Source organism: Cyrtonyx montezumae, unplaced genomic scaffold (assembly GCF_038088225.1).
Source record: "Cyrtonyx montezumae isolate F1298 unplaced genomic scaffold, pur_monq_1.0 scaffold_3, whole genome shotgun sequence".
NCBI classification, from domain to species: domain Eukaryota; kingdom Metazoa; phylum Chordata; class Aves; order Galliformes; family Odontophoridae; genus Cyrtonyx; species Cyrtonyx montezumae.
In genome coordinates this window covers 134897890-134922996 of record NW_027072034.1, presented here as the reverse complement: position 1 = coordinate 134922996, position 25107 = coordinate 134897890, and the positions used below count along the sequence as shown (strand labels likewise).

Here is a 25107-nt window from a genome sequence, read left to right as displayed (position 1 = left end):
ACTGTGGTGAAATACACCTTATACCCTGTTAATCTACCATGCCATCACACAGGAGTTACCAGACAAACTGAAGTGTTAGTGTGAATTTTACAGAGGTTGCTGAAAAATGAAACTTATCCTTTCTAGTGAAATTTTGCACTTGAAGTGTCAGTTTGACCTGCTTTTTTTTTTTCCTTTTTTTTTTTTTCCTCTACAGTTTCCTACAGACAGTCATACTGCACTGGTCCTGCTTACACTCAGGTGTGAGCTGGACTGCCGTGCTTTATTCTTTAACATAAGCTTTCTCTCTCTTTTCAGAAATATAAAGTGTCCCCTAATATTTGATTCAAATTTGTTATTCAGTCTGAACGATATGGTTATATACAAACTGAACAACTGTACTGCTTGTGTAATTGTTTACAGAAAGTATTCATCTAATGAAGTACACAACAGATTCAAAACCATATCTGGTTTTTGATAACTCTGTGTTATCATTTAATGCTTTACAATATCACTTTAACTAAAACAGTCCAGTAGTTGGAACCTCTGTTCTTTCAATGACTCCAGCAGAGTTCCTGTTAAAGCTAAAATATTTGTGCTTAAATTCATCTGTTTCTAAAAAAAAATTAATCTGCACATACTTCAAAGTGCACCAGCATTTTGTTATTCTGATTAAAAAAGAAATAATCTGTACCAGCTAACAGAAATGTTGGCACTGGTCAGAGTAAATTGGTTGTGGTTGATACAGCTAAGCTATTCAGACCAGGACGTATCCTTAAAAAGTTTAAAGTATTACCACTGAAAATTTTAGGCCTTGGCAGCTTGGTGACACCGTTGTATTTGTGGTTTAGGGACCTACGTTTCATAACAGCTTTATTTTCTTGCTGCTTCTTCTGAGTACCTTAAGTGTTCTTTTTTAATTTTTTTTTCTTTAATGCAAGGGACAGTGAATTGTTGTGAAGGAGGAAAGCTGGATTTATGTACATACTTACACCTCCCTGAACAATATTGATGGTATTGGGAGTTTTTGGCTATTTAGTTTTGGTGCAAAGAGGATGTTTCTAAGTTATGAAATGTTTGAAAATTTTGACTGGGCAAGACATGATGACTATCTCTTGTTCTTAAGGTGCTGGCAAGGAAAAGAGAAAAAAAGTGTATTTGCATTTCTGTTGTCTTTATGTCACTACCTTTTGTGAACAAAGCACATTTATTAAAAAAAAATACTAAAACCCTTGGAGTTTTTTTTACTGTTTTTTCCTCCTGCAGTTGGTTTAAGTTCAATGAAGCCAATGCACAGTAAGAAAGCAGCTGCATTTTATAAATGCTGAATTACAGTAAAGATGTGGAATTTACCTCTTCAGTTTCAACTCGTACATCTCAGCTGTGGTCTTAACTTTATAGAAGGGGTTTTGAAGTTCTTCCAGTTGATCTCATATTTGTTGCTCTCCTGCTTAGATAGAACATGACCACTTGCGAATGCAGATCTTAACACTCAAGATGTTTTAATTTCTCCTCTATCTTAATGAAATAAATCTTTGCAGCACCTATTGCCCTTTGGGATCATTCCTGTATTCCTCCACGATGGTTTTGAAACTGAGGCTATGGGGACAGGATGGCAATGGGAAAAGCAACCTAAAGAACTGAAAATGCAATGTTCCTCGTCAGCTAAAGATGAGGAAAATTACACTTCAGCAGAGCTGGAGCGTCCCGCTCGCATGGTACCGTATTTCATCCCTCTCAGAATCATAGGGGTTGGAAGGGACCTCCCTCCCCTCACCCACCCGACTGCGCCGCAGCGAAACGCGGACGCTACTCTGCACAACCTGACGGTGCGTCTGAACCCCGGCCGTGCACAACGCGGCTGCCAGCGCACCGCATGGAGGCGACAGCGCTTCCCTTCCGCCCGGCTCCCGCCTCCAGCGCCCCGTAACGCGGCCGTCCGAGCCCCGCGGCACCGGGCCCGGCCCTCCCGCCGCCGTTTGTGCCCTGGCGGTGCCCGTAGCCGCGGCCTCAGCTTCAAGATGGCGGCGGCGCGGCGCGGGGGGCGGGAGGAAGTTGGCGGGACGCCTGTTGAGGTAAGTGCGGGAAGGCTCGGGCCTGGCCCCGGAGCGGGGCCGAGGGTTTCCCGGCGGAAAGGCCCGGGGAGCGGCTGTCGGGAGGCGGCGGGCTCCTGTGCCGCCAGTAGCGGCAGCGCCTGGCTCGGCGTTGGCACGGCCGCTGCCGGCCCGCAGCGCTACGTGCTGCCGCTTCAGAGCGAACGGAATCGTTACCCTGAGACTTAAGGCCGTCCCATTGGCGTGAGCGCTGTTTTTCTTGTTCAGAGTCGCTTTTGCTACAGAAAACCACAGGACTGGAGTGCAGCAGAAGATGAGGTCCTGTGGCAGACTTTGGGAAGCCGGTGTAGATAGGCCTCGCCCAGGATTGGCACCAACTCTCTGCCCCTACGCTACTTTGCGTGTACTTTGGGTTCTTTTCTGCCTGTACAAACTGCTTCGGGAGCACTGTGCCTTTTTATATGAAAAAGCTTTTGGGGAGCTTATTCTGTTTTCAGGCTTCAGCTTCTACTTAGGGTTGCAAGCCTGCTGAATCCAAAGAGCATTTAAAAAGAAATCCTCTATGATTCTCCGATTACTTCGTACCCAAGCTTGATTTGCTCAACTGTTTAACTCAGAAGCAGCAGCTTGAAACAGGGATGCCATTCATTTGAAGTAAAAAACAAACTTTGAACTGTCCTTTATTCCAAGTTTAAACACAAATGAGTGACAAAAGCAGCAAATAGTTATGTTTTGAGGAATTTATCAGATATAAGAATACGGGCTGGGTTTGCTGTGTTACAGTCATTTGCTAAAGTCTGTGTTATGTCACAAAAATACAGCTTTTCCCTCTTTTAACCAAAATGTTGGCCATGCATTTCAGTTAGAATATCGGTGGCTAATAGAATGGTTTCCTAATGCATGTCTTTGCTAATCCCATAAAAATGAGGATGGATTTGGGGTCTGAGCTGTGTCATTGCTGCTGTGCTGCAGGTCACTCAGCATTTGACCCAGCTCTGTGTTTTCTGCTATCAACATGCTCGTGCAGACACCTTGACGCCGGCAGCAGTAGTTTCTGTTTCGTGTTCCTCATGATGTGACGACAACAAAATCCAGCTCAATGTGTGCTCAGCCAAACAGAGGCTTGCTCTGAGGGAGTTGGTTGTGTAACAGCCTACCAAAAAGTGATTTAACAGCAATGGCTAAAATTGAATCCAGGTGTTGTGCGGGAGCTCACACATTTTGCATGTGGGACAGTCCGATGCCTTGAATGAAGCTGTTGTCTGCACAAATACCTCCAGCTTTAATTCTTGTCTTGGAGGATGCGAGGAAGGTTCGGTGATGGCTGGACAGCACACGCAGCTCAGCGTATCAGCCATCAAGTATCAGTGCTGGGAGTTTCAAGAGAATGTGAAATCATTCCCCTGTGTTTGTGGCTCGAATGAGGGCTAACTGTAAACTTGGTGTGGACGGAGAGAGTACGTGAAAGCTTAATAGGTGGCTCATGTTGTCCACAACGTGAATGCTGGTTGTGTTACATGAATACAAGAGAAAGCACAGAGCTGTAATACCTGGTATGTTGTCACCACGAGTAGGATAGCTAACTTCAGGCTATGCAATCTATGTGGAGCAGTAAACAAATGAAAGGCTGAGAGGAACATGTAGTACTGAGCGAGGGGAGAAAATTATGAGATCTTAAGAGTCCAGGCAGTTATGAATTTAGTTTATATATATAAATCATTAATGAGTACTGTGAAATGCATTGCTGAAATTCAGAGAACTCACAAAGCACCAGGTAATAGCCATCCCTTTTGAGTAGATAGGATGTATTCTGTTTCAATTAAACAGATTTTTAATGCACAGTTATTTCCAAGTAGTGTCTGTAGTGTATCTTAGGTGTTTTGAAAATGTTCTCAATCATAAGCAATTTAAAAAATAGGAGTTCTTAGCGTCAGTTTGTCACTAAAGCAGTTACTTAAGGTAGTTCAATATTGCATATCAGTCTACAGAACAACCAGAATGTGAAGGCCAGTCAGTCCCTCACTTCTGTTATTGTTTACTTGGCTAAAGAAACTGGAGCCTAAAGCAGAAGAGAGAACATGACCATAAGTTGGGAATTTCAGTCAAAATGTCCTTTATATTTCTCCCAGTAAGTAAATACAGTGAAGTATAGATGTCGATGGAAATAGAAACAAAAGTTCTTGAGGGAATTCTAATTATTGAAATCAGTAGTATTGTTTGTGTGTAAACTCAGTAAGATTAAACACCAATCGGATTGCAGTCCTCATGTTTCAAAATTGAGTTCAGACCAGGAAGAAGCATATCCTGTAAAATATTGATGATCTCTAGTGAGTTCTTAGTAGATTAAAATGTTACCGCGTGTTTCTGGGCTGAATCGAAAGCAATGAAGGTGATGATTCCCCTGTACTCTGCCCTTGCGAGGCCCCATCTGGAATACTGTGCCCAGACCTGGAATCACCAGCGCAAGGAAGATGTGGAGCTGTGGGAGCATGTTCAAAAGTAACTACGAAGATGATGGCGAAGGCTGGAGCACTTCTACAACAAAAAAGTGGGGGAGGTGGGCTCGTTCAGTCTGCAGAAGAGAAGGTTCCTGGGAGATCTCGTTGTGGCCCTCCAAGTGCTTGAAAGGAGCTTATAAGCAGGAGAGAAGTCTGACTTCTCACATGGTTTGATAATTACAGGACAAGGGAACGATTTTAAACCAAAAGAGGAGAGATTTAGATTAGATGTTAGGGAATATTTTTTCACTGAGGTCGCCCTGAGAAGTTGTGGATGTCCCATCCCTGGAGGTGTTGGAGGCCAGGTTGGACAGGGCCCTGGGTAGTCAGTCTGTCTGATCCAGTGACTGGTAACCCTGCCCACAGCACGTGGTTGGATCTTGGTGATCTTTAAGGGCCCTTCCAACCTGAGCCATTCTGTGATTCTGTATTGAGAGGAAAACCATGACAGTTAAATGGGTCTGGGTAAGAAGAGTTTACATTCTAAATATAATGTTTATCTTGATTATTTTGTTTTTGTTGCTGTTTGTTTTGTGGGGGAATATGTCTCAGAGGTAAAACCGAAGACGTTGAGTTTATGTTATAAAAGGCTGAATTTTATCTCTGAATATGGTGATTGCCAAATCAGTTGATAAATTATTTATCTATTCCCCTTCTGAGAAGTGGAGATAATGATAATTGCCTTTTTTGTGATCTGTTGTCAGTTGAAGCTTGTTAACTGATTGCCAAGTTCTTCTTGTAAACTCTATAGTTATCTGACTAATAAAAAGAAGACTTGCAGAACATACCGAGAAGGTTTAGTGTAAAGGCAGAACTTAAAAATGTGATGGCAAAGTAAAACAAGGACACAGTGAAGTATTGAATAAGGTGATGGATATCATAGCAGTGCTTTGGATACCCATAGATATCCAATGAAGATAGGTTATATATTATTAAAAGGAGTTAACTGCCTGTCGTGCCACTAACATTTTTTTTAAATTTCTCTTCCAGGAATTTGAGTGATTCTGGAGCACTGTTGCTGAAATGGTATTACAGAAGGCAGCTATCACACTGCATTTGTTGGATGAAACCCAAATATTTCCTTTCAGTCAAGTGGGTAAAAAACCCTAACTGCAGTTTACATGTGTAGGTCACTGCGTTACTGCATTAGTCATTGTCTCTATGCAGCAATGACAAGGCTAGAAGAAGCAAACAGAGAAGTGAACATGCATTCGTCAGTCAGATATCTTGGCTATCTTGCCAGAATCAACTTACTGGTCGCCATTTGTATGGGTCTTTATGTCAGGTGGGAAAAAACTGCAGACACGCTGATTTTGGTAATATTTATTCTCGGGCTGTTTGTTCTTGGAATTGCCAGCATACTGTACTACTATTTTTCAATGGAAACGGCAAGTTTGAGTCTCTCCAATCTTTGGTTTGGTTTTTTGCTTGGCCTTCTCTGTTTTCTCAATAATTCTGCCTTCAAAAATGATGTGAAAGAAGAAGCTACTAAATATCTACTCCTTTCTGCCATTGTTTTAAGGCTATTATGTTCTTTGGTTGAGAGGATTTGTGGATGTATCCATCATCGACCGACTCTGCTGACAACAGTTGAATTTTTGGAGCTAGTTGGATTTGCAATTGCCAGCACAACTATGCTGGTAGAAAAATCTATGAGTATTATTCTCTTGGTTGTGGCGTTGGCCATGTTGATTATTGACTTACGTATGAAGTCTTTTTTGGCCATTCCAAATTTGGCAATTTTTGGAGCCATTGCATCCTTGCTCTTTTTTCCATCGTTGCAAATTCCCACGAACCCTTTTGCCTTGGCCTGTTTCTTCAGCTGCCTGATTTCGGATCCCCTCCTCGATGTCTACTTCAGCGGACTTTCGGTTACAGAACGATGGAAGCCCTACCTGTACCGTGGTAAAATTTGCAGAAGGCTTTCTGTCATCTCAATTGGAGTCATTGAACTAATCTTTTTCATTCTTGCTGCCTTCAAGCTGCGTGATTTGGATCTGTGGTACTTTGTGATACCTGGTTTTTCTATCTTTGGAATTTTTTGGATGATCTGTCATGTGATTTTTTTTATAACTCTCTGGGGATTTCACACAAAATTAAATGACTGTCATAAAGTATACTATACCCACTGTGCAGAGAACAACAGCCTTGATAGAGTTATGGCATCTAAAGGAATGCGTCACTTCTGTTTGATTTCAAAACAGCTAGTATTTTTCAGCCTTCTCGCAACTGCTGTTTTGGGGGCAGTTTCTTGGCAAGTAAGTAATAATCTCTTTATCTTGATCTCCCTCTTGAGAATGCTCCTGAGAATTATTGGCTTCTTAAAATACTTGTGACGTTTGGTGGTGTATCGTGTCATCAAAGCTTAGCAATTTAGAGTTGGAACCTTTGGCTTCAGAAGCTTCCTCATCAGATTTAACACTTTGTGCTGCCTTGACTGTGGGTAATGAAGGCAAAGGGAAATTCTTTATGACCAGAATGGGAAGTTCAGGTTGTGCTTCCAGGGCGAAAGGAGTGTGAAAAATATTTTAAATTTTCCTACTTGTTTTGCCTCTGAATTACTTATGCTATAAAATTTGTTCTAAAACTATATCACTGCATCACATCCTACTAACGCATCACCACGTTGAGAACTTTGTTTTATGGACCTTTTTGATAGAATCAAGACAAGTGTTTGTTTTAAGAATACTTTTTTATTCAGTACTTCTGCTTTGTACTTAACTGTTAATGGGAGGTCAGGGGTCAGGTGATAAACCAGTGAATGGTTGGTGTGATGAGTGCTCTCAGTGTCGGTATCATAGGAAATGTCCTCAGAAAGACCAGTTCTTCAAATCACATTGTTCTTGTCTGAAGACTTGTTGTTTTTTTTTTACCCCACTTAGGGCCTATGTGATTTCTGTATCAGAAAACGTACATTTCTCTCAGAGTGCCCAAATAAAAGTACCTTACATGTTATCACTGGGGCAGCAGGGTGAAAAGAGAGTTTGGGGTCTGTCTTGGAGAGATGTGGATGTGATGGATGAATCACTTTTTAGATAAGGAATTGGTTGGGTGGTTGCCCTCCAAGATCTGTTGCCAACAGCTTGATGTCCAGGTGGAGACCTGTTGTCCCTCAGGGATCTGTATTAGGACCAGCACTGTTTAATAACTTTGTCAGTGACGTGGACAGTGGGATTCAGAGTACCCTCAGCAAGTTTATGGATGACACCACGCGAGTTGGTGTGATGAAGGTGATGTGCTGGAGGAAGGGGATGTTATCCACAGAGTTATGAACAAGCACAAGAGAGTATAGGGGTAGGAGAAGGTGTAACAGCTTTAAACTAAAAGAGTTTTAGAGTAGATATTAGGAAGAAATTCTTTACTCAGATGGTCATGAGGCACTGGCACAGGATGCTCAGAGAAGCTGTGGAGGCATTCAGGACCAAGTTGGATGTGGCCCTGGGCAGCCTGAGCTGGTAGGTTACAACCTGCCCATGGCATGGGAGTTGGAACGAGATGGTATTGAATGTCCTTTCAAGCTCAAACCATTCTGTGATTCTGTTTACAGAAGGTGAAGGTGCTAATGCACTGAAAGAAGTGGGGAAACAGATTGGGAAACAAAACAGTAAATATAGAATATCAGCATATCAATATTTTTGACTTCCATGCTTTTTTCTCCTGAGAATGTTGTGATTTTTATCAAGAAGAATGCAAATACTTAGTTTTGGTATGTCAGATGACTTCTTCTGTAAAAGCAAATTTCTCACAATCTCTCAGATATTCTTGCTAGTTTCTTTGTCTTTGCCCTACTCCTTTAATGTTCCTGGGTTATTACAAAAATGGATTGGCTGAAGTCACTCCAGCTGTTCATACCCAACAAAGCAGTCGGAGCAGATGAGCTGTGTGAACTGGCCAGGTAGCTGAGAGGAGGTTTTGTTTTTTTCTAGTGGCTTCCAGTGACTGTGCAGAGCCCTGAGGGGCTGGCTTCCCTTCCCCTCAGATCCGACTGAAGTGTTATGGCCCTGCCCTCAGGAGGGCTGCTTTGTGAGTGTGGGTTGCTTGCATAAGCAGGGAGGATTGGATTCAAACCCATCCTGTTACTTTTTTCTCTTTGTGCTGATAATTCCTTGTCTTTTTTTTTTTTTCTCCCATCTCTGTTGTGCACCCAAAAATAACTGCAGCTGTTATGTGTTTGTTAATTTTCAGGCCTCTAATTCTGGGAAAGTGCTTCTGTGCTCTGAAATGACTTGTGTGGGACATTTTGCAAGAGGCAAGCTGACAGTTCAGCTAAAACCATAGTATTTGTTACTGTCTAATTTCAGTTTCTAGTTTCTGTGTGTAAATAAGATAAGCTGATGCTCATCACCTCTGTCTGATGGGTTGTGTATTTACCTATTGAGTGGGAAGACGAGTAATGGTAGTGGCAGAAATGAAAGGCATCAGACCACATACTTGTCCAGAAATACGTTTTTTATTTTTGGAGATAGTTATGTTGACATTTATTTTACTATATTTGTGTTTCTTCCACTGTGCACTTACAGTAATGAATTAGTTTAAGATAATGAGTACAGTTGTCTTCAGCTAAAAGCATTTCTGTTTCCAAGGCGTGATGTTTGCCTCGCAGATCACTCTGTGCCTATTTCTTCTGCTCTTGAGGTGTTTTATCAGTGCTCGCCCAAGCATGGTCTGATACATGGATACCTTGTTACAGTAACTGCAGGAAGCTGTGCCTCTTCTGTATGTTTCTGGATAATGTCAGTTTTTGAAATAATTAGAAGTAAGAAAGCAGTGATATATCAGCATATAGCCTGCCAGTGTAAATTGGGATTTATATATCGTTTGTGTTCTAGCTGTTAGAAACTCTTGCTCCAGAAAAAAAGGCTATTTCTGATGTTAGTATGTAACAGGAAAAGATTTTTGGGGTGGCAGTTGCCTTCCCATGATGACATTAGCTTAATGATAAATAGTGGTCAAAAAGCAAATTAAATACTGGGAATTGTTGGGAAAGGACTGGAGGTATTCTTATGCACTGTAGCTTCAATATTTTCAGTAACAGTGCAATTCTTACTTGTCAGCCAGTAGATAAGAGAACAGGAGAAGGTTTGCAGAAGAGTGATGAAATTCATCGGAGACTTAAAACAGTTTCTATGGAAGGAATGGTTTAGTGAGAATGCTTCGGTATGGAAACAAACTAAGTGGGAATACAAAAATATAAAATACTGTGTATATCAGAAAGTAAGTTCTGAACAAGTTGATGGGGCTTTGAGTTACTGAGGTCATTGAGGCTTACGTTCTGTAAGGAAACTATGTCTGGCTCAAGGAGCCCGTGAGCCACCAGTAGCTAGAGTATTCAGGAAAGATTAATGCTGTTCCTTACAGTCTTACATAGGTATCTGGTTGGACTCTGGAGACTACACTCTCCTAGATGGACCTTTGATGTCACTGAATACAGCCACCCTTACATTTTCATGTTAGGGGTTTAGTTTTTCAATTAAATTTGTGGTGTGTTTTTTCCTTACATTCTTAGGAACACAGAGTCCTCCTGAGTCAGCAGTTTCTGTAGATGTGTTTGCTCCTTTTAAAATGTCCTTTTTCACGTTTTGCATACAGAGCTGTTTAAAAGTCTAAGTCTTGGAAAGGTGCTTCCTAACAGGCAAATAAAACATCATTTCGTAGCATAGCCTTTAAAACAAGAACAATTGGCTTATCATTGTGTGCATAGTACTCATCTGACTCTAGCAGGACTGTTGAGGATTCAAGTCCTGTTAGCCAAGGACCTTTCTTTAATGGGAGTTTAGCCCTTGCAGTATGCTAAGGGCTGTAAGTCTCTGTTCCTGGGGCTTTGGTATGTGCTTGGGAAGAGCTAAGCAGATTGTCTCTCCGACAGATCAGACTTGGAATGAGAGGAGTCTACCTGAAGTCAGAGGATTTGCTCAAGAAGCACAAGAAATGTGAAAGTAATTTGTTAAAGCTGATTGCATTCAAAAATTGAGTAGCAGGTTTTCAGTGGGAGTAGTGACATGGTCTGCTTCTGAGAATAATCCCTGCTTTTGCTGGAAGGGAAGGACACCTTGACTTGGCAGTAGAAATGCACTGAAATTTTTCTTGCAAAAATCTGCAGTAAGTGTTCTTCACTGCCTTTCTGTTTCTGTAAATAGTTTTAGTCAGATCAATAGCCTCTTTAACTCCAATAGTACTTACTCATTTCAGCAATTACTCATGTGCCTGTCTGTAATTAGGCTCTTGGTTGGAACAGAATCCAGCAGAAGACATGCAAATGACTCAGACATTACTTCTTTCAGATGCTAATAAAATGATGAAAAAATTGCACATGAAGGTCTTGGAATTTGCAAGCAGAGATTTTGGGAAGGTTTGGAGGAATCTTTTTCTCAGAAACTTAAAGTCAAATTTTTAAGTGCTGTATGCCAAGGTAAGAGTACAGTTTTGCTGAATTACTGGCTAAAGAGAATTATTATTGCTGGTAGACCTGTATTTAGTATTAGCAGGAGAAAAATGAACTATGTCAGAGACAGGTAAAGTAATGGAATGAGGTACTTTCAGTACATTATTCTTGTTTTTAGTGAATTTTATGGGTTAGTGAAATAATGATATCCTTTATATATTTGAGTTCTTGTACTTAAATGAGCAGTACTGTTTAAGTCCTTTTGTTCATAGAAGAAAAGTTAGTTTACTGTGTGAGTACTTTCTTGTCTGGGGGAGTCAGGTTCTTGTACTCTCTGTGCTATGTGACCATCGTGACCATCTTGCAGTAGGTTTTTGAAAGCTTGGTGTACACTGCTGTCCCTCCACATGTTTTCTTCAATAACCTTGCCATTCCTGCTCTCCTTGATCATCTTTTATCCCTCACTGATGTGCCTTACATACTGGTCTCCCTGTTTATTTACAGACTCATCTCAGCTTTTCACAACCTAGTTATTCTCTCTCTCCCCACTGTTTCATCAGCTAGATCCCAAATCCTACTTGCTCATGGCTAATCCCTTCTCAAACAGACATTACTCTGTTAGTTTGTTACCCATCTTTCTCTCTGCAGCCCTTCTTAGCTACCCACACCCCTGGTCCCAACCCAATGGATGCAGTGTGGTGCCTACTCACGGACAAGGTGCTCTAGTTCATGATGGGCACCCTGGAGCAGTAGCAGAGCTCTTGCTCATCACTGTACCCGTTTTGTCTGAGAAGGATGGATGAGGATAGAGTTCACATGAGCCTGATTGCTTTTGGTGGCTGAATTAGCCTCAGCTCTGAGCCTAACATAGTAGGGGAGTGATTGGTTCCATTCCTTCTGTCATGGTGAATGCACCTTAGGCTGAAATTCAAACCCAAGTTAATGTTCCTTCCTAATCCACAGAAGTTTGATGAAACACTGGGAGGTAGCACCTGCATTAACTCTGTGACAAGATAAAGAGTATCTGTTGTTGTTAGTCTGAAGAGTCTGATTTATGTTAAAGATTTACTGTCAGTCTAATTAATTGCAGAATTCAAGTTGATATGCTTTTAAATTGACATCTGTTTCTGGTTTTGTTATTACAAATGCACGTCAGAGGCTTTCCTGTGATTAGAGCAGAGATCAGAGATGGGACACAAAGATCAGAGATGGGTGCATCAAATCTGTCTGCCAGTGCATGTGATGACTATTGATATCTGAAACCATTTTCTTGATTTTCCCAGTGTTATTTTATTAGTCAGAAGCAATGGATTATTTATTGTTCTCCTGAGACTGTTCTTTCATTAAATAATTTGTTATAAGGCTGTTTCTTCTGGTAGTTGATTTACAGTGTAACTCCACAAGTTCTGTCTTTTTCTTTTTTTTCCCTGTAGAGCACATATCTTGTTTTTGTTTGTAATAAGCTATCCTTTGTAGCTTAGTTATCAAGTTATTCTTTTTCTCCTGAGCTCTCTTCCTGGAGTGTATGAGGCTTTGTGTTCGCAGGACAGCTGGAGAGGAGCTCAGCAGCATTACTTGTTGGTTTTATTTCCCTGTATGTGTGCAAGAACGTGCACGTAAGGATAGGTAAAAACAGAGCTGTTCCTCAGCTTGGATACTGAAATGCAGGGCAGAATTTTTCCTTACAAATGCACGAATCCATGTCTGTAAGCCTCCTCAGTTGTGTTGCTCTGGCACAGGCAATCCTGGGCTGCCTGCTCTGGGTGGCCCTGCCCAAGCAGGGGGCTGGAGCAGGTGACCTCCAGAGGGCCCTGCCAGTCTCACCTTTTGGCAGCTCTGGGATAATCTGAGCTGACATCTGCTTATTAATTTATGTTTAGTCAGAAGGGTTTTTCTATAGGTCTTTGTAACTGGCTTCCTACTTAATTTAATGATTTTTAGTTGTTGGTTTTTTTTTTCTTCTTCTTGTGGTTGTGTCAGTCACATCTCACTAATGCTCAGCTGTTAAATGCTCTGTTGGAATTGTTTCAGCAGTGGTTTTCTCATTGGAAATGGAGTTGTCCTATACATGAATATAGAATTGTATACTTTGTATATCAAGTACTGCTAGCAAATCTCACTCATTTTGAAAGATGAATCGTCTCTCATTTTGGTAGCCAAAGGCAAGAAGTATTTTTCAAACCTTTTCCACATTATTTGAAATGAGAATGCACTGTATATTTCCTAGATAATCTTTAGAAGAACACAGACAAAGGCAGAAAACAAACAATAAAATCAGCAAAAGCAAAGAAACAAAAACATTTATGATGTTTTCAGTGGTATTACAGAGGTGGTCACTGTCTTCTGTTTGCTTTTTATGTGGTCTGGGAGCAGTGGGCACTTGGAATACAGAGAGCTGCTTTAGGCTGATTGCTTGAGTAGTCAGAACCAGAGTGAAAATGGGCTCCTTTAGGGGTGAGTCATCAAAAACTTTGGATTTAGTAAATCTCCACCTGGCATCTGAGCTGCTATCTTAAAAGAGGGACCCACCTTAAGACTTAGAATAGTTACTTAATTAAATAGTATTTCTTGTTGTGTTATAGTTTAGGTTCTTTAAAATGCTGTCTTTTATTTTTTTACAGCACTGAATTAAAATGTTTCACCTTACCGTAGAATTCTCCAAACAAACACCATTAATTATTCTTGTATTTCTTAGTCCTATCTTTCTTCTAAATCAAAACAGTTGAAAAGCTGACTGCAAGTGCCATCTTTACATTAGATAGATGTCTATAGATAGATAGATGTCTATCACGTAAAATGTATATCCTAACAATAAATATGCTTTACTGCTTGGTGGTGCAAGATAACCACTAAATGAGGATGGAGTTGAAACCTAAGTTGGAGCTGAGTTGACTTGTAATACAGTAGAGTATGTTTCCCATTCTTCTTTAGTATTTATTACTAACTAAAAGTAAGATACAGAGTGAGATGGATCGTAGAGGTGATTACCTTTTCTATATATGACCCTTATCCAAAAAGTACTTGTGAATTTTCCTGCTAGTATATTTATATTAGTAAGAATACTTTCAGCGATTAATTGTAAATTTATTTAATCAGGCTCAGTTGGAAATTTGATGAAAACTGTAAATTGTCATGATGATCTCAAATACTTTTATTGCAGAATGCTCTGTATGCTTATTGACCTGTATGTTTTAGGGGCTTGGGGAAATGCAGGGGGTATTTAGAACATGATAGCATTTTCTAAGAAAACTTTTAAAATAAAAATTCATTAAATTAATGATGTAATTACATTCTTTATGATACCCTGATATCTGTCGTTTTTATAGGCAGATGTATTTTTTTGATTTGTAATTTGTTCATTTAGATCAAAACACTATTAGCAACATAGAAGCAGTTTGTTACAGCTAGATCCAAAACTCGTCTTTATATACATCATGTTTATATGTGATGGAAAAGCTGGATTTGTCATAGTTCTAAGAATAGATTATAATACTTTATGGTTTGTGCATTCAGGCTTTTCAAGGTTCAGAAGAACCTCTAACTGATCATAAACCTGAAAGTTTTCCAGATGAGCCCTTTAATTTCTACAGTAACTTAAGGCCAGTTACCTTCTGGCATCTGCAGTTTCACAAGCCTTCAAATCTCTGGTTTGGGGAAATTACTCTGAAAATCCTCATGGTGTGACACTGAATATGAGAGTTGCTTTAGGAGTGCTTCTTTGTACTTGCTGTGAATACTTCCTATCTCCAAACTCACCAAGGGATCCCGACCCCCTGAGCAATAGACAGAATTAGAAAGGAGTGTACCTGGAATGATGGAAGATACCTCCTGAGATGGCTAAGAAAATGATGCACATAAAAGTGATTATGAATCTCCTATAATGTGTGTGCACTTAATGGGTCGGCATTACTCCTCGTGGATTCAAGTCATTAGCACCAAATGTCGGATTACATTACACCATGTGTAATCTGGTTGCTTTATTATCAAGAGAATTATCACCTTTTATAGACTCAGTGTTTGAACTGATTTTATTGCTCAAATGTTAGACAATCACAGCATATTATGCTCTTTTCTGACGAGGTGTGCAGTACTGTAGAGGGAAGCTCTCCTTGATTTTTGATGGTGTGATAAAATGCCTGCTCAGTGTCATGGCCTTGCTCTTCAGCTCTAGAAACTTGGTAAATAAACTTCTCACTGGTAAGAAATTCCGTGAAGCTAGACAAGTCTGGATATGATTTTATAGAGGTTTCAGGTGGTGGAATTTGAGAATTGTGCAGTGAGTTAACACTTAACTGTTATTTGAGAATGGTGCTGTCAGTTAATGATGTTACTAATTATTATCAGGTAATAGCAGATTCTGGTGTTTATCTGTGCTAAAAGCATCGCTGTCACCATTTCAAGGACTCAAGTGAAATCCTATCAGTAGTACAATGGACCACTATTTAAAACTGGAACGTTCAGAAAACACAGTATCTCAGGGCTGGAAGCACAGGAGATGAGTAAAAGCTTTTCTTTCAAAGTCACACAATATTCTTAAAAACTGAATATTGTCAAGTTAGCATTGTGTGCCAATAAGAAGGGTGTTGCTTTAAATTCCATTTTTTCAGTCTGATTCACTTTCCAAATCATAATTTTTTAGTCTGTGTGTTAAGCTGAACTACCGGTCTGCAGCAAATCCCTGAGAGTGTTAAAAGCAGAATCCAGATGTAAAGAAAATACTAATGCTGTACATGACCACACGTAAATGGGAGACCACAGCACTCTTCTGAAGACAGGAGGCTGTAGGCATGAATTTATTTCTTTGGCTGCAAAACAAATACGGATACTTGATAACTTTACCATGGACATTAATGTTCTTGGTTGATGTTTTGTATTTTTTCTACCTTTCCTAAAGCACTGCATGCCTTATTAAACTCAGTCATGTCACATTTAAATAAGAGAAACCTGAGACCAGGCTGCCTCCTGCTGACACCTGCCACTTGAGAAGTTTGCTTTTACTGTGCTAGTACTAGTGGTTGCAACTGAATTTTTCATTGGAGCAATCTACGTTTTACTGTTACTGAAGTAATCCTTTCCTTGCTTTTTATCTACAGAACAGGAAAGCTTCACGTAGAATATTAGCTGTGTGGATGCTACTAAGTCCCATAGTAGATATTCTTTTTTGTCTGATACTTATGTATCAAGATACATAAAGAATTGTATTTTTAATTGCAGTAATGTTCTTAGTGCATCTTTGTGTGATGCATTAAATTGAACCCTGCTAAGGATATTTTTTAAATCTCATAGCATTAAAAAGCAAGGACAGCAGAATTGATATTTTTAATGGTGCATTAGAGTACACTGTCATCTCGTGCTAGGTGCGTGATGTTGCACGCAGTACTTCACTGGCTAAGTCCTGATCCTGCTAATATTTACAGATGTACTTATTTTATACACATAAATAATTTTGTGGCATTTGATATAACTGCTTAAATGGGTATAGCTTAAGCTGTGATCGGGGCTTTCAAGCCTAAATCCTGCGCTGTCAGTGATTTCAGATGCATTCCTTTCTGAAGAGTGATCCCTGCTTACCAGCAACTTTCTTTCCAAACCTCCAGACTGACCTTTCATTTGTCATTAGAGTACTTACTGTATATGTCAACACGTAAATATTCATTACATATAATAACTCTCATTCCATGCTATGTTTGATCAAACACAGGGAATCTGCATATAGGAAGAACTTTTCTTGCAATACCTAAGTCCATCTGTTTTCTCTCTAGCCAACCAACGGGATCTTCATGAGTGCATTTCTCATCGTTCTGCCTCTGGAGTCCATGGCTCATGGGCTATTCCATGAGCTGGGAAACTGTCTGGGAGGAACGTGTGTTGGGTATGCTGTTGTGATTCCCACCAACTTCTGCAGGTACGGTTACCACATACTTCAGCTTCACAGTAGTGTAAGTGAACTGTTGGCAAATCGAGGCAATCCAGTGCTGCTACTTAGGTATATGTTTATTCCTTGTCATGTCCCTCAGTCTTCAAAAAGAGTGAGTGACTAACTCCACAGAGTATCTTGGAGTACCAAATCTCTCACTGTTATGATTAATGAATAGCTTGCTCTTATATTACACATTCATGTTCAGCTCTGTATGCCCACACACTTGAATATACTTGGCTTGTTCCAAGTGCAGTTCATCATTTTCTAAGAACTTTTCATTTTCTAAGCTGTGAATGCCATTACCTGGAATTTATTTCTTATGTTGGAAGAATAGCATTTGACCAGCACACACAAGTGAGTTGTTCTGTCTGTGTAAGGGAGTACCATACAGCATACAGACTATTTTGGAACAGAGATACATTAATTCAAAATATCTGAGTAAAATGTGACTTGCATTTCTTCTAATCTGTTGTTGGCTTGATACTTTCTGTGCAAACTCGCACTCATTTTCCCTGCACCCAGTTATCTGTGAGGAAGTACCTGTCTGAAGGCAATACTCTGAGTGAGACTCAATGACATAGCTGGAGCTCAGCACATTCATGTCACTGCTTGTCTGCAAGTTGGATGCTATATCTCTCCCTACAAGTCAGATGCATGGGGCTGAGTAAAGACTCACACTTTGAAGTGGAGAAGGCATGGCAGAAGGGAGAGGAAGATAATGGCTCCTCAGTGAAATATAGTTTGACATTTTGTAAACTGTTTTCTCAAGCTAATTTGAATTCCTGCTAAACCTGAAATAATTATTGATCAGAACTGGTTTTCTTCTCAATTAGTCCTGATGGCCAGCCAACTCTTCTTCCACCTGATCACGTGCAAGAGTTGAACCTGAGATCTACAGGCATGCTTAATGCCATCCAAAGATTTTTTGCATATCACATGATAGAGACGTATGGATGTGACTACTCTACAAGTGGACTGTCCTTTGACACCCTTCACTCCAAGATCAAGTCTTTTCTTGAACTTCGGACCACAGATGGACCCAGACATGATACCTATATTTTATATTACAGTGGTCACTCACATGGCTCTGGTGAATGGGCACTGGCAGGTAACTTTTGTGCATTTCTTGTTGATAATTTCAGCATTGATAAATCATTGAATTCTTTCCTTAAAAAAATCATAATATGTTGCAAAACTTCAAAGTTATGGTCACGTTATCTCGTAGTTCAGAATGGCAAAGAACCACATTATTGGAGTACAAGTTCATATGAGCTCCTAGGAGGGAAGGAAGAAAGGATTTGGTAATATACAGAGCATGACTGTTAAGAAATTCATCGGCTACAGAGAATCATCAAAGTAGGCAAGGTTGCATGCTTCTACTAGTGGAGAGAGTAGAGAAATGCAGAAGCCTCTTTTATTTGCAGTTAATTAAAAAAGCAATCCTTTCCTTTCCTTCCTCTGTATGACAGTCAGGTATGAACTGTGTGAACTTCTCTGTCATTTTTTAGTATTTAGTCAGTTTGATAAAAATCCTTTTGCAGCAGCTATTCTTATGGCTGTCAACCTCAAATGTATGCTTGCAAGTTTAAACAGATTCTTATTCCACTTACAATTTGAAAAGCTACCTTTAAAGATCACTTATTTTTATTCCAGCAAAATAATGTGGAAAAGACAGCCTCTTGCTCTAGATACAGATTTCCTCTATACTTTGATGAGTATTTGCTCACTGTATCGAGCAGACATAATCTCTTCTCATTTCCTGGACATGGCAGAGTCAGCACACTTATGAGTGAGTTCTGTCACAGTGTTCTGTAGCACTGTGACAGCTAGGCTGTCATGCAGGACTGCATGTGTGTCCTTAAGACATATTCTGTGTTTATGAGGTAAAATTAATAAAAGCTGGTACAACCACACTAGAAAAGGAGCTCTTCAGACACTAAGGAAACCTTGTATCATGAAAAAAGAAACTGGTTTGCTGACATCCTATAGTTTGGGAGTCATGGTAGGTACAATGTAGCCTCAAGATTAAAAACCCATTTTTTCCCCTTTTGGCCTTTTTTGATCTCTTGGTTTTGTGCATTTCTACCTTAACTTAAAAACGATTGTTTAGTAAACGTATGAAGTTTTCACATTGGTGATAGGCTTAGCCTTATTCTCTAACTGTATGGAAATAGCCCTCTGATAATTCTGTGTACAGAATATGAATCTGGTAGTGATAACTTTGAAACTTGTTTTCTTCCTGTGTCAGAGTTAGTTTCCATGGATAGTGCTCTGCTTCTGAGCTGCTGGCTGCTCATCAGCCATCTACCAGGACATGTAATCTTGAACAGAGTAGGCAGATTTGAGTTTTGCAGGCATGATAAGCTGTTCAGACACAGGTCAGTTTTCATCTGGTGGCCAAACACCTGTTTTGGTGCAATTCCATGCCTGAACAAAGAGCAGTGCATATTTTTTTCTAAAAGGCTTAATCTGTATCAGTAGTTTAAAAAAACCAAAAAACTGCAGCAATAGTCACTTAGCATCAATGGTATAACATGGTATGTGCCAGAATGGCAGAATTACTTCTCTGAGAATAAGGTGGTTGCATTCAGGAGAGCAGCTGCCACCCCATACTGCTGCCAAGCCTGTCCATACACCATGTGGAGCGTGCAAACTGCACAGCTCTGCCTCCTGCCAGAGCTCCGGCCAGCAGCACAGACATCGTTAGTTTGCTAGGATATATATGCCCAAACACTGTCGCAGAAATTTAGCAGCATCCAGAGCATGACTTGCCTTTGGCCAACTTGGAGTGAGGCAGAGGAGCTGGGATCTCTGTGCACCTGCTCAGGTAGCTGTGGTGTGTATTACACTCTGTCTTGACTTTAGGCTAAGGGACGAGCTAACAGTTGCAATAAGGTTTTTGCAGTGTTTAAATGCAGTGATTTTCAGCCCACTTAACCAGTTCCTTGTCAGTTGTCTCTCCAAGCACTTTTTCAGTTTCTACTTGGAGATAATGTGCAGTCATATAAAGAAAAGGAACCAGACAGTTAGCACTTGTCTTGAATACGCTTTGGGATTAGTTTCCCATCGTGAGAGTTAGATAAATTATGGAGTGCAACTTGATAAGTCCTTCCGGACGGCGCTGCTTCTGTGTGCAACCTGAAGTATAAACTGAAAAGATGAAGGATGTTTGATTGTACAGTGGTAGCACACGTACTTTGTGCTGGGCAGTGGCGTTCTGTGACAGATGGAACATTTGGTCATTAGCTCCTGTAATGTGTACTGTTCTCTGACCTCTGGAGAGGATTAAAAGAGATGGCAACAAGGAAATGCATCGTTTGCATCTAATACAAAAAGCAGTGTCTTGCTGCTGGTTTATGCTGTGGTACTGCACAGCAGCAGCAGTGTAGTCTGTGCTTTATAATGGCATCTTGTAAAGAAGCCTTTCTGCATTTATTAGTTCGGTAATGTTGTTTCTCCGTAGTTGGAAGGTGGGATGTAGCACAGTGGTGTATCAAAGAAACTGTTAATTAGTGTGCATAAAGCACGGGCAGTCAAATGACCCGGGAGGTCGTGTTCTTCACGGGGAATGCAAAGGCAAGAGCTGGGCTAAGCAACCTTTGTCTCTGTTGCTGAAACCATCAGCCCAGCTGCCTGTGAAATCTGTCTGAGCCAGATGTGGCCAGATGCATAGGTTTCTTACACAGCTTGGTGCTGGCCAATCAATCTGTGTGGTTGAGGTTGGTAGGGCTGGGAGCAGAGGGTGAGTTTGTGTGTGGATGAAGGGTGAGGTTGTTTTCTTTAGACAGTTCTAGCAATTATATTGTTTTTAAATCACCTGTATCTCTGCATAGTTACACTAAAGTAAAGTTTATTTATAAGCCTTTCAAATGCTGACAAGTACATTTTTTACTGATAACTGACAGAGAGGGGTCTTACCTAGGAAAAAAAGGAAACTGGCTTCTACACAAGTCTCCAGTGTAAATACACTAAAATACAGCAATCTGGGGGATCATGTACCAAGATTAAATTGCTGTTGTAGATTCTTAAGGGTTTTTTTGGAGTTATTTTTTCCCAAGTTTGCATTCATTTTGGAGAAAGCTGTAGCCCTATAATTTTGATTTTACTTTGCAATATCATGCTCAAAGCTTTAACTCAAAGCTGTTAACTTGAATTACTTCTTTTGTCACCCGTTACTGACAGAAATGTGAGTGCTGAAATACACAGCTATTGTGTTTTGAGATTCATCTGTGCAGTTCAGTTCCTACTAACAAGACTTTAAAGTTTACTAGATGTGCTTATGCTACACAATAAAAACCACTCTGGAATTGAATGCAGTTATTTTAAATTACACCTTCCTACTTCTCTTCTGTAAGTCATGTTAGTTTATTTTTCTTTCTGAAGTGGACATTTTCAAACCAGAGTGTTTTTGTTGTAAATATGTAGTTCCAACCTCTAATACACAGACATCAGTTCCTACATTAATAATCACTGTGGAGCCGGTGGAGTTGTATTCACTTGTTTGCAAGACGTTTCCCTTAGAGACTTGAGTAAGTAGTTCCATTTTCAAAGCTACACGAATCCTGCAGTTTCCTTTACACTTACAGAAGGAATCCCCATCGTAGGTAACTTTATTTCACTGGAGCATCAGTTGGGGAGGAACATGAAAGGTTGTGACGCTCAAGCTGCAAGTGTTTTAGAATCCACTTTAATAGTCCTACAAGAGTTTTCTGTTTCGTCATGCTAATGTTGTTTTGCTTGTGGCAGGAGGTGATGCTTTACGACTTGACACGCTTTTGGAGTGGTGGAGGGAAAAGAATGGCACTTTCTGTTCTCGACTCATCATTGTTCTAGACTGTGAGAACTCTCAGCCTTGGGTTAAAGAAGTCAGAAAAGTAAACGACCAGTATGTCGCAGTGCAAGGGGCAGAGATGGCCAGAGTTGTAGACGTTGAAGAAGCAGACCCTCCACAGCTCGGGGACTTCACCAGGCAATGGGTTGAGTACAACTGTAACCCTGACAGCAACATCAGCTGGTCGGAAAAGGGGCGTACAGTGAAAGCAGTGTATGGCGTGTCGAAACGCTGGAGTGACTATACTCTGCACTTGCCAACAGGAAGTGATGTTGCCAAACACTGGATGATATATTTCCCACGTGTCACCTATCCATTAGTGCATTTGGCAAACTGGTTTTGCGGTCTCAATATGTTCTGGGTCTGTAAAGCGTGTTTTAGGTGCTTGAAAAGATGGAAAATGAGCTGGTTTCTTCCCACAGTGTTGGACACAGGACAGGGTTTCAAACTTGTCAAATCCTAATTAGGAACCAAAGAGGAAATGAAGTGAGGGCTCTGGGAACTTCCTCACTTTAAAGTATTTACAGTTTGGGTTTTTTTAATTTTTTTTATATGACTCTTTTCTTTGAATAAATCTGCACTCATTTTGTTCAGCTCTTTGAGCAGCTACAGTATATGCAACAGTTAGAAACTGCAGTCTTAAACAGAAGAGGACTATAATATTTGTGTTTTGTTACTGGACTGTATGTACGTATGTAAGGGACTTGAATAAGACCGTGCATTTTGGCAACAGTTTGCATGTTCACATATGCTACTTAAAGCAGCCTTTGTTCAGAATTACCAGCGTGAAGACAACGAATGTTAGAGCGTGCTTATTTGTCATTTATATCACTGTAAGATTCAAATACAGGAAAGGAAGCAAGCTAATATTTAAATCAATATATATGTCCTTGAAGTTATTTGATGGGTTCAAGGACATTATAGCACTGAGCCAAAAATTAGAAGAATGAGAAATCATCGTAGGTAAGTAGCAAGAATCTTTAGTTCTATTTTCTTTTACATCTTCAGCTCCTGCCTCATTCTCTACTGCCGTCAGTGGAAATTTGTCACAGGAAACAAGGAAATCAGATAACCTCGTGATGTTCCAGTGGAATGAGAAGTGCACTGAGAGTATTTTCCTCACTGGCCAGGGTGGTTCTGTGTTTTTCTGGCTCAAGCTTGTTTGTATTTTTGAAAAAGTACTCTGAAGAAAGCGAACCCCAAGGATTTTAACCAAGAAAATAGTCTGTAGGTAATAAGCCTTGCTTCCACACTGATGTGTGCCTAAACCTCAATTCTGTAAAATGTTCAATCCAGGATTAGACCAACGAGTTCACCCCAAAACCTATCAAAGCCTTGAGCAAGCAGTTTGTCAGAAAGATGATTCCCTTAAGCTAGCACTGAATCCTGAATATTCCTTAATTCTGTTTTCCCAGCCACAAGGTCTTGGTCTTAATCCTTCTTGTTACAGAGTGGGATGGGACTCTAGGAAGCCAGTCCCAATGCTTTTCAGAGAAGCCATGTAGCTTTTTTGTCTTGTTTGCCTACGTACAAGAGTTAAATGACTAATCCACTAAGATAGTAAAATTGGTGCTTTTGCACACGTGTACAATGCAGAATAACTGGAGTTCATTTTTTTCCATCAGTATTTTAATAAAAATTTCAGATGGTAGCTGATATTTATCTAAAACATAGCAATTTTTTTTAATTTAAATACATCTTTTTAGGAGCTCTGTAAGTCTTTGTTTTCTAGGGCTTTTCTAATTCCATCTGACCTTCTCAGGCAGAGATTTCTGCAAACTGATATCTGTTAGTAACTCATGAAAATAAAATGTTATCAAATTATGATATCTGAAGTAGCCACAGTAATTTGCACCTACCATCTTCCACGTGGTGATTTTGCAGGATTTGCAATTGGGAGCCACTAAGTTTCTTCGTTTCTGTGCATTGCACAACTTTATTTACCAAAAAACTCTCCCTCACCCCCCATTTTGCTGCTTGTCCATCACCTTTCTTAAAGAGGAAAGTGGATAAAGGAATGAGATGTGAAATTTGACATCCTACCAAGGCTCAGTCCCACTGACCTTTCTTTGAGTAAGTGCCATGACTGGAAGGAACTCTGTCTCAGAATCCAGAGGGGTGAACAGAGAATAGTGGCACCATCTCGCTTCAGGTATCCCGTTGAAGTTCCTAAAGTGAGAGCCTGGGGTAGGTACCATCTTATTTAAATTGTCTGAAAGTTAGATGTGAATCTGTGCTAGCATTCACTGCTCATTACCAGGGAGAAGTAAATGTTCATGGAGGAAGACTCGTTTGATCTGTTTTAGCACGAAGTCGACTTTGCACTGGTTTTGCCTGACAGCTTTGTCTTGTTTTTACTTTCACATGCCGAAGGTCAAGCAGACAAATCCCTTACTGGTCTTACTTCAGAGCACTTCTAAAGGCTCCTCAGAAGCCTCGCTATCTAAAGCTCTCTCGTGCACCCAACTTGAATAGTTACAATGAGGCTGAATGAGCATCTGTCAAGTACCAGCAGAGAAGCACTACCTCTTCTGCAGAAGCCTTTTTCGGTTGTACCTTTGAATGCAGATAAAAGAAGTTAGCAATAGGGCAATTACTTGGTTTGTAAGCTATCATCATTTCAGTAACATTGATCTGATTGCATCACAAACTGTGAGCAAAAAATTTTGAACGTCAACACCTCTGCTAATTACAAAAGGTGCATCTTATTTTGTTTGTACCACTGTTACATCCCTGTGACTGTCAGCCTGTGTCTTCCTACAAGAGGAACAGGACAGCTTGGGATTTCTGAGCTATCCTGAATCTCTGAGTAACCTAAAGTGAAAGATGCATTCTGCAGCACAGAGATGCACCTTTTTTTTGTACAGAGCAAAGAACTTTTGGTGCTGATCTATCGCCTCAGTTTATTACATGTTTTCCAGGATATTCATCAAACTTAGATTTTCTGTAGGACAGTCTGCGTGGTTCAGTTGCATTCACTGTTGAATGAAGAGGCAGCTCTTTGGCCTGCTAGAAGGTGATTCACAAAACTAGTAATGCATTCTCAGATTTGTGTCTATATGAACTCTTGTTTTTTTGTAAGTTTTAACATCGAGGTATTTCTACTTTTGACTTCAATGGGATTTTTTTTCCACAACAAAGGTGAAAATACCACTTCAATCTGAAAGCTACGTTTACAACCATTTAAAACTCTGAGGCCTTTTTTTGGACAAAGAGACGGTACTTTGTGTTTCAAAACTCAGGGTGCAGGATGATGAGCCTCAGCTCAGCAGCATTAGTTTGCCATTCATACACCACCTAACCCCAATGGCTCGAGGTCCAGGCACAGGCAGAGCTCTGCACGGCTGCATTCTGACAGAGCACTTTGCTGCTCTCTGCACCTTGAGAATGTGCCAGCAGCGATGCGTGCCAGTGGGACTCATCTCTGCAGTGCCCTGTGTGAA

At 40.4% G+C, this 25107-nt stretch overlaps 2 protein-coding genes across 2 annotated transcripts in view; both read left to right on the top strand.

Moving 5' to 3' along the window:
* Positions 1-25107, top strand: part of SMIM30 (small integral membrane protein 30) — a 373817-nt gene that overhangs the window by 143011 nt on the left and 205699 nt on the right. The gene's annotated exons all lie outside the window — the stretch shown is intronic.
* Positions 1927-23193, top strand: TMEM168 (transmembrane protein 168). Its single transcript, XM_065743458.1, has 5 exons — positions 1927-2054; positions 5522-6789; positions 16676-16818; positions 17667-17941; positions 21580-23193. Exons 2-5 carry the CDS (start codon positions 5653-5655, stop codon positions 22125-22127), a joined length of 2103 nt encoding a protein of 700 aa, XP_065599530.1. The 5' UTR covers positions 1927-2054; positions 5522-5652; the 3' UTR covers positions 22128-23193.

Coding starts and splice junctions, on each gene's coding strand:
- TMEM168 (XM_065743458.1), top strand. CDS start 5,653: ATGTGTAGGTCACTGCGTTACTGCATTAGTCATTGTCTCTATGCAGCA. Junction 6,790..16,675: donor TGGGGGCAGTTTCTTGGCAA/GTAAGTAATAAT, acceptor TTTTCTCTCTAG/CCAACCAACGGGATCTTCAT. Junction 16,819..17,666: donor ATTCCCACCAACTTCTGCAG/GTACGGTTACCA, acceptor CTTCTCAATTAG/TCCTGATGGCCAGCCAACTC.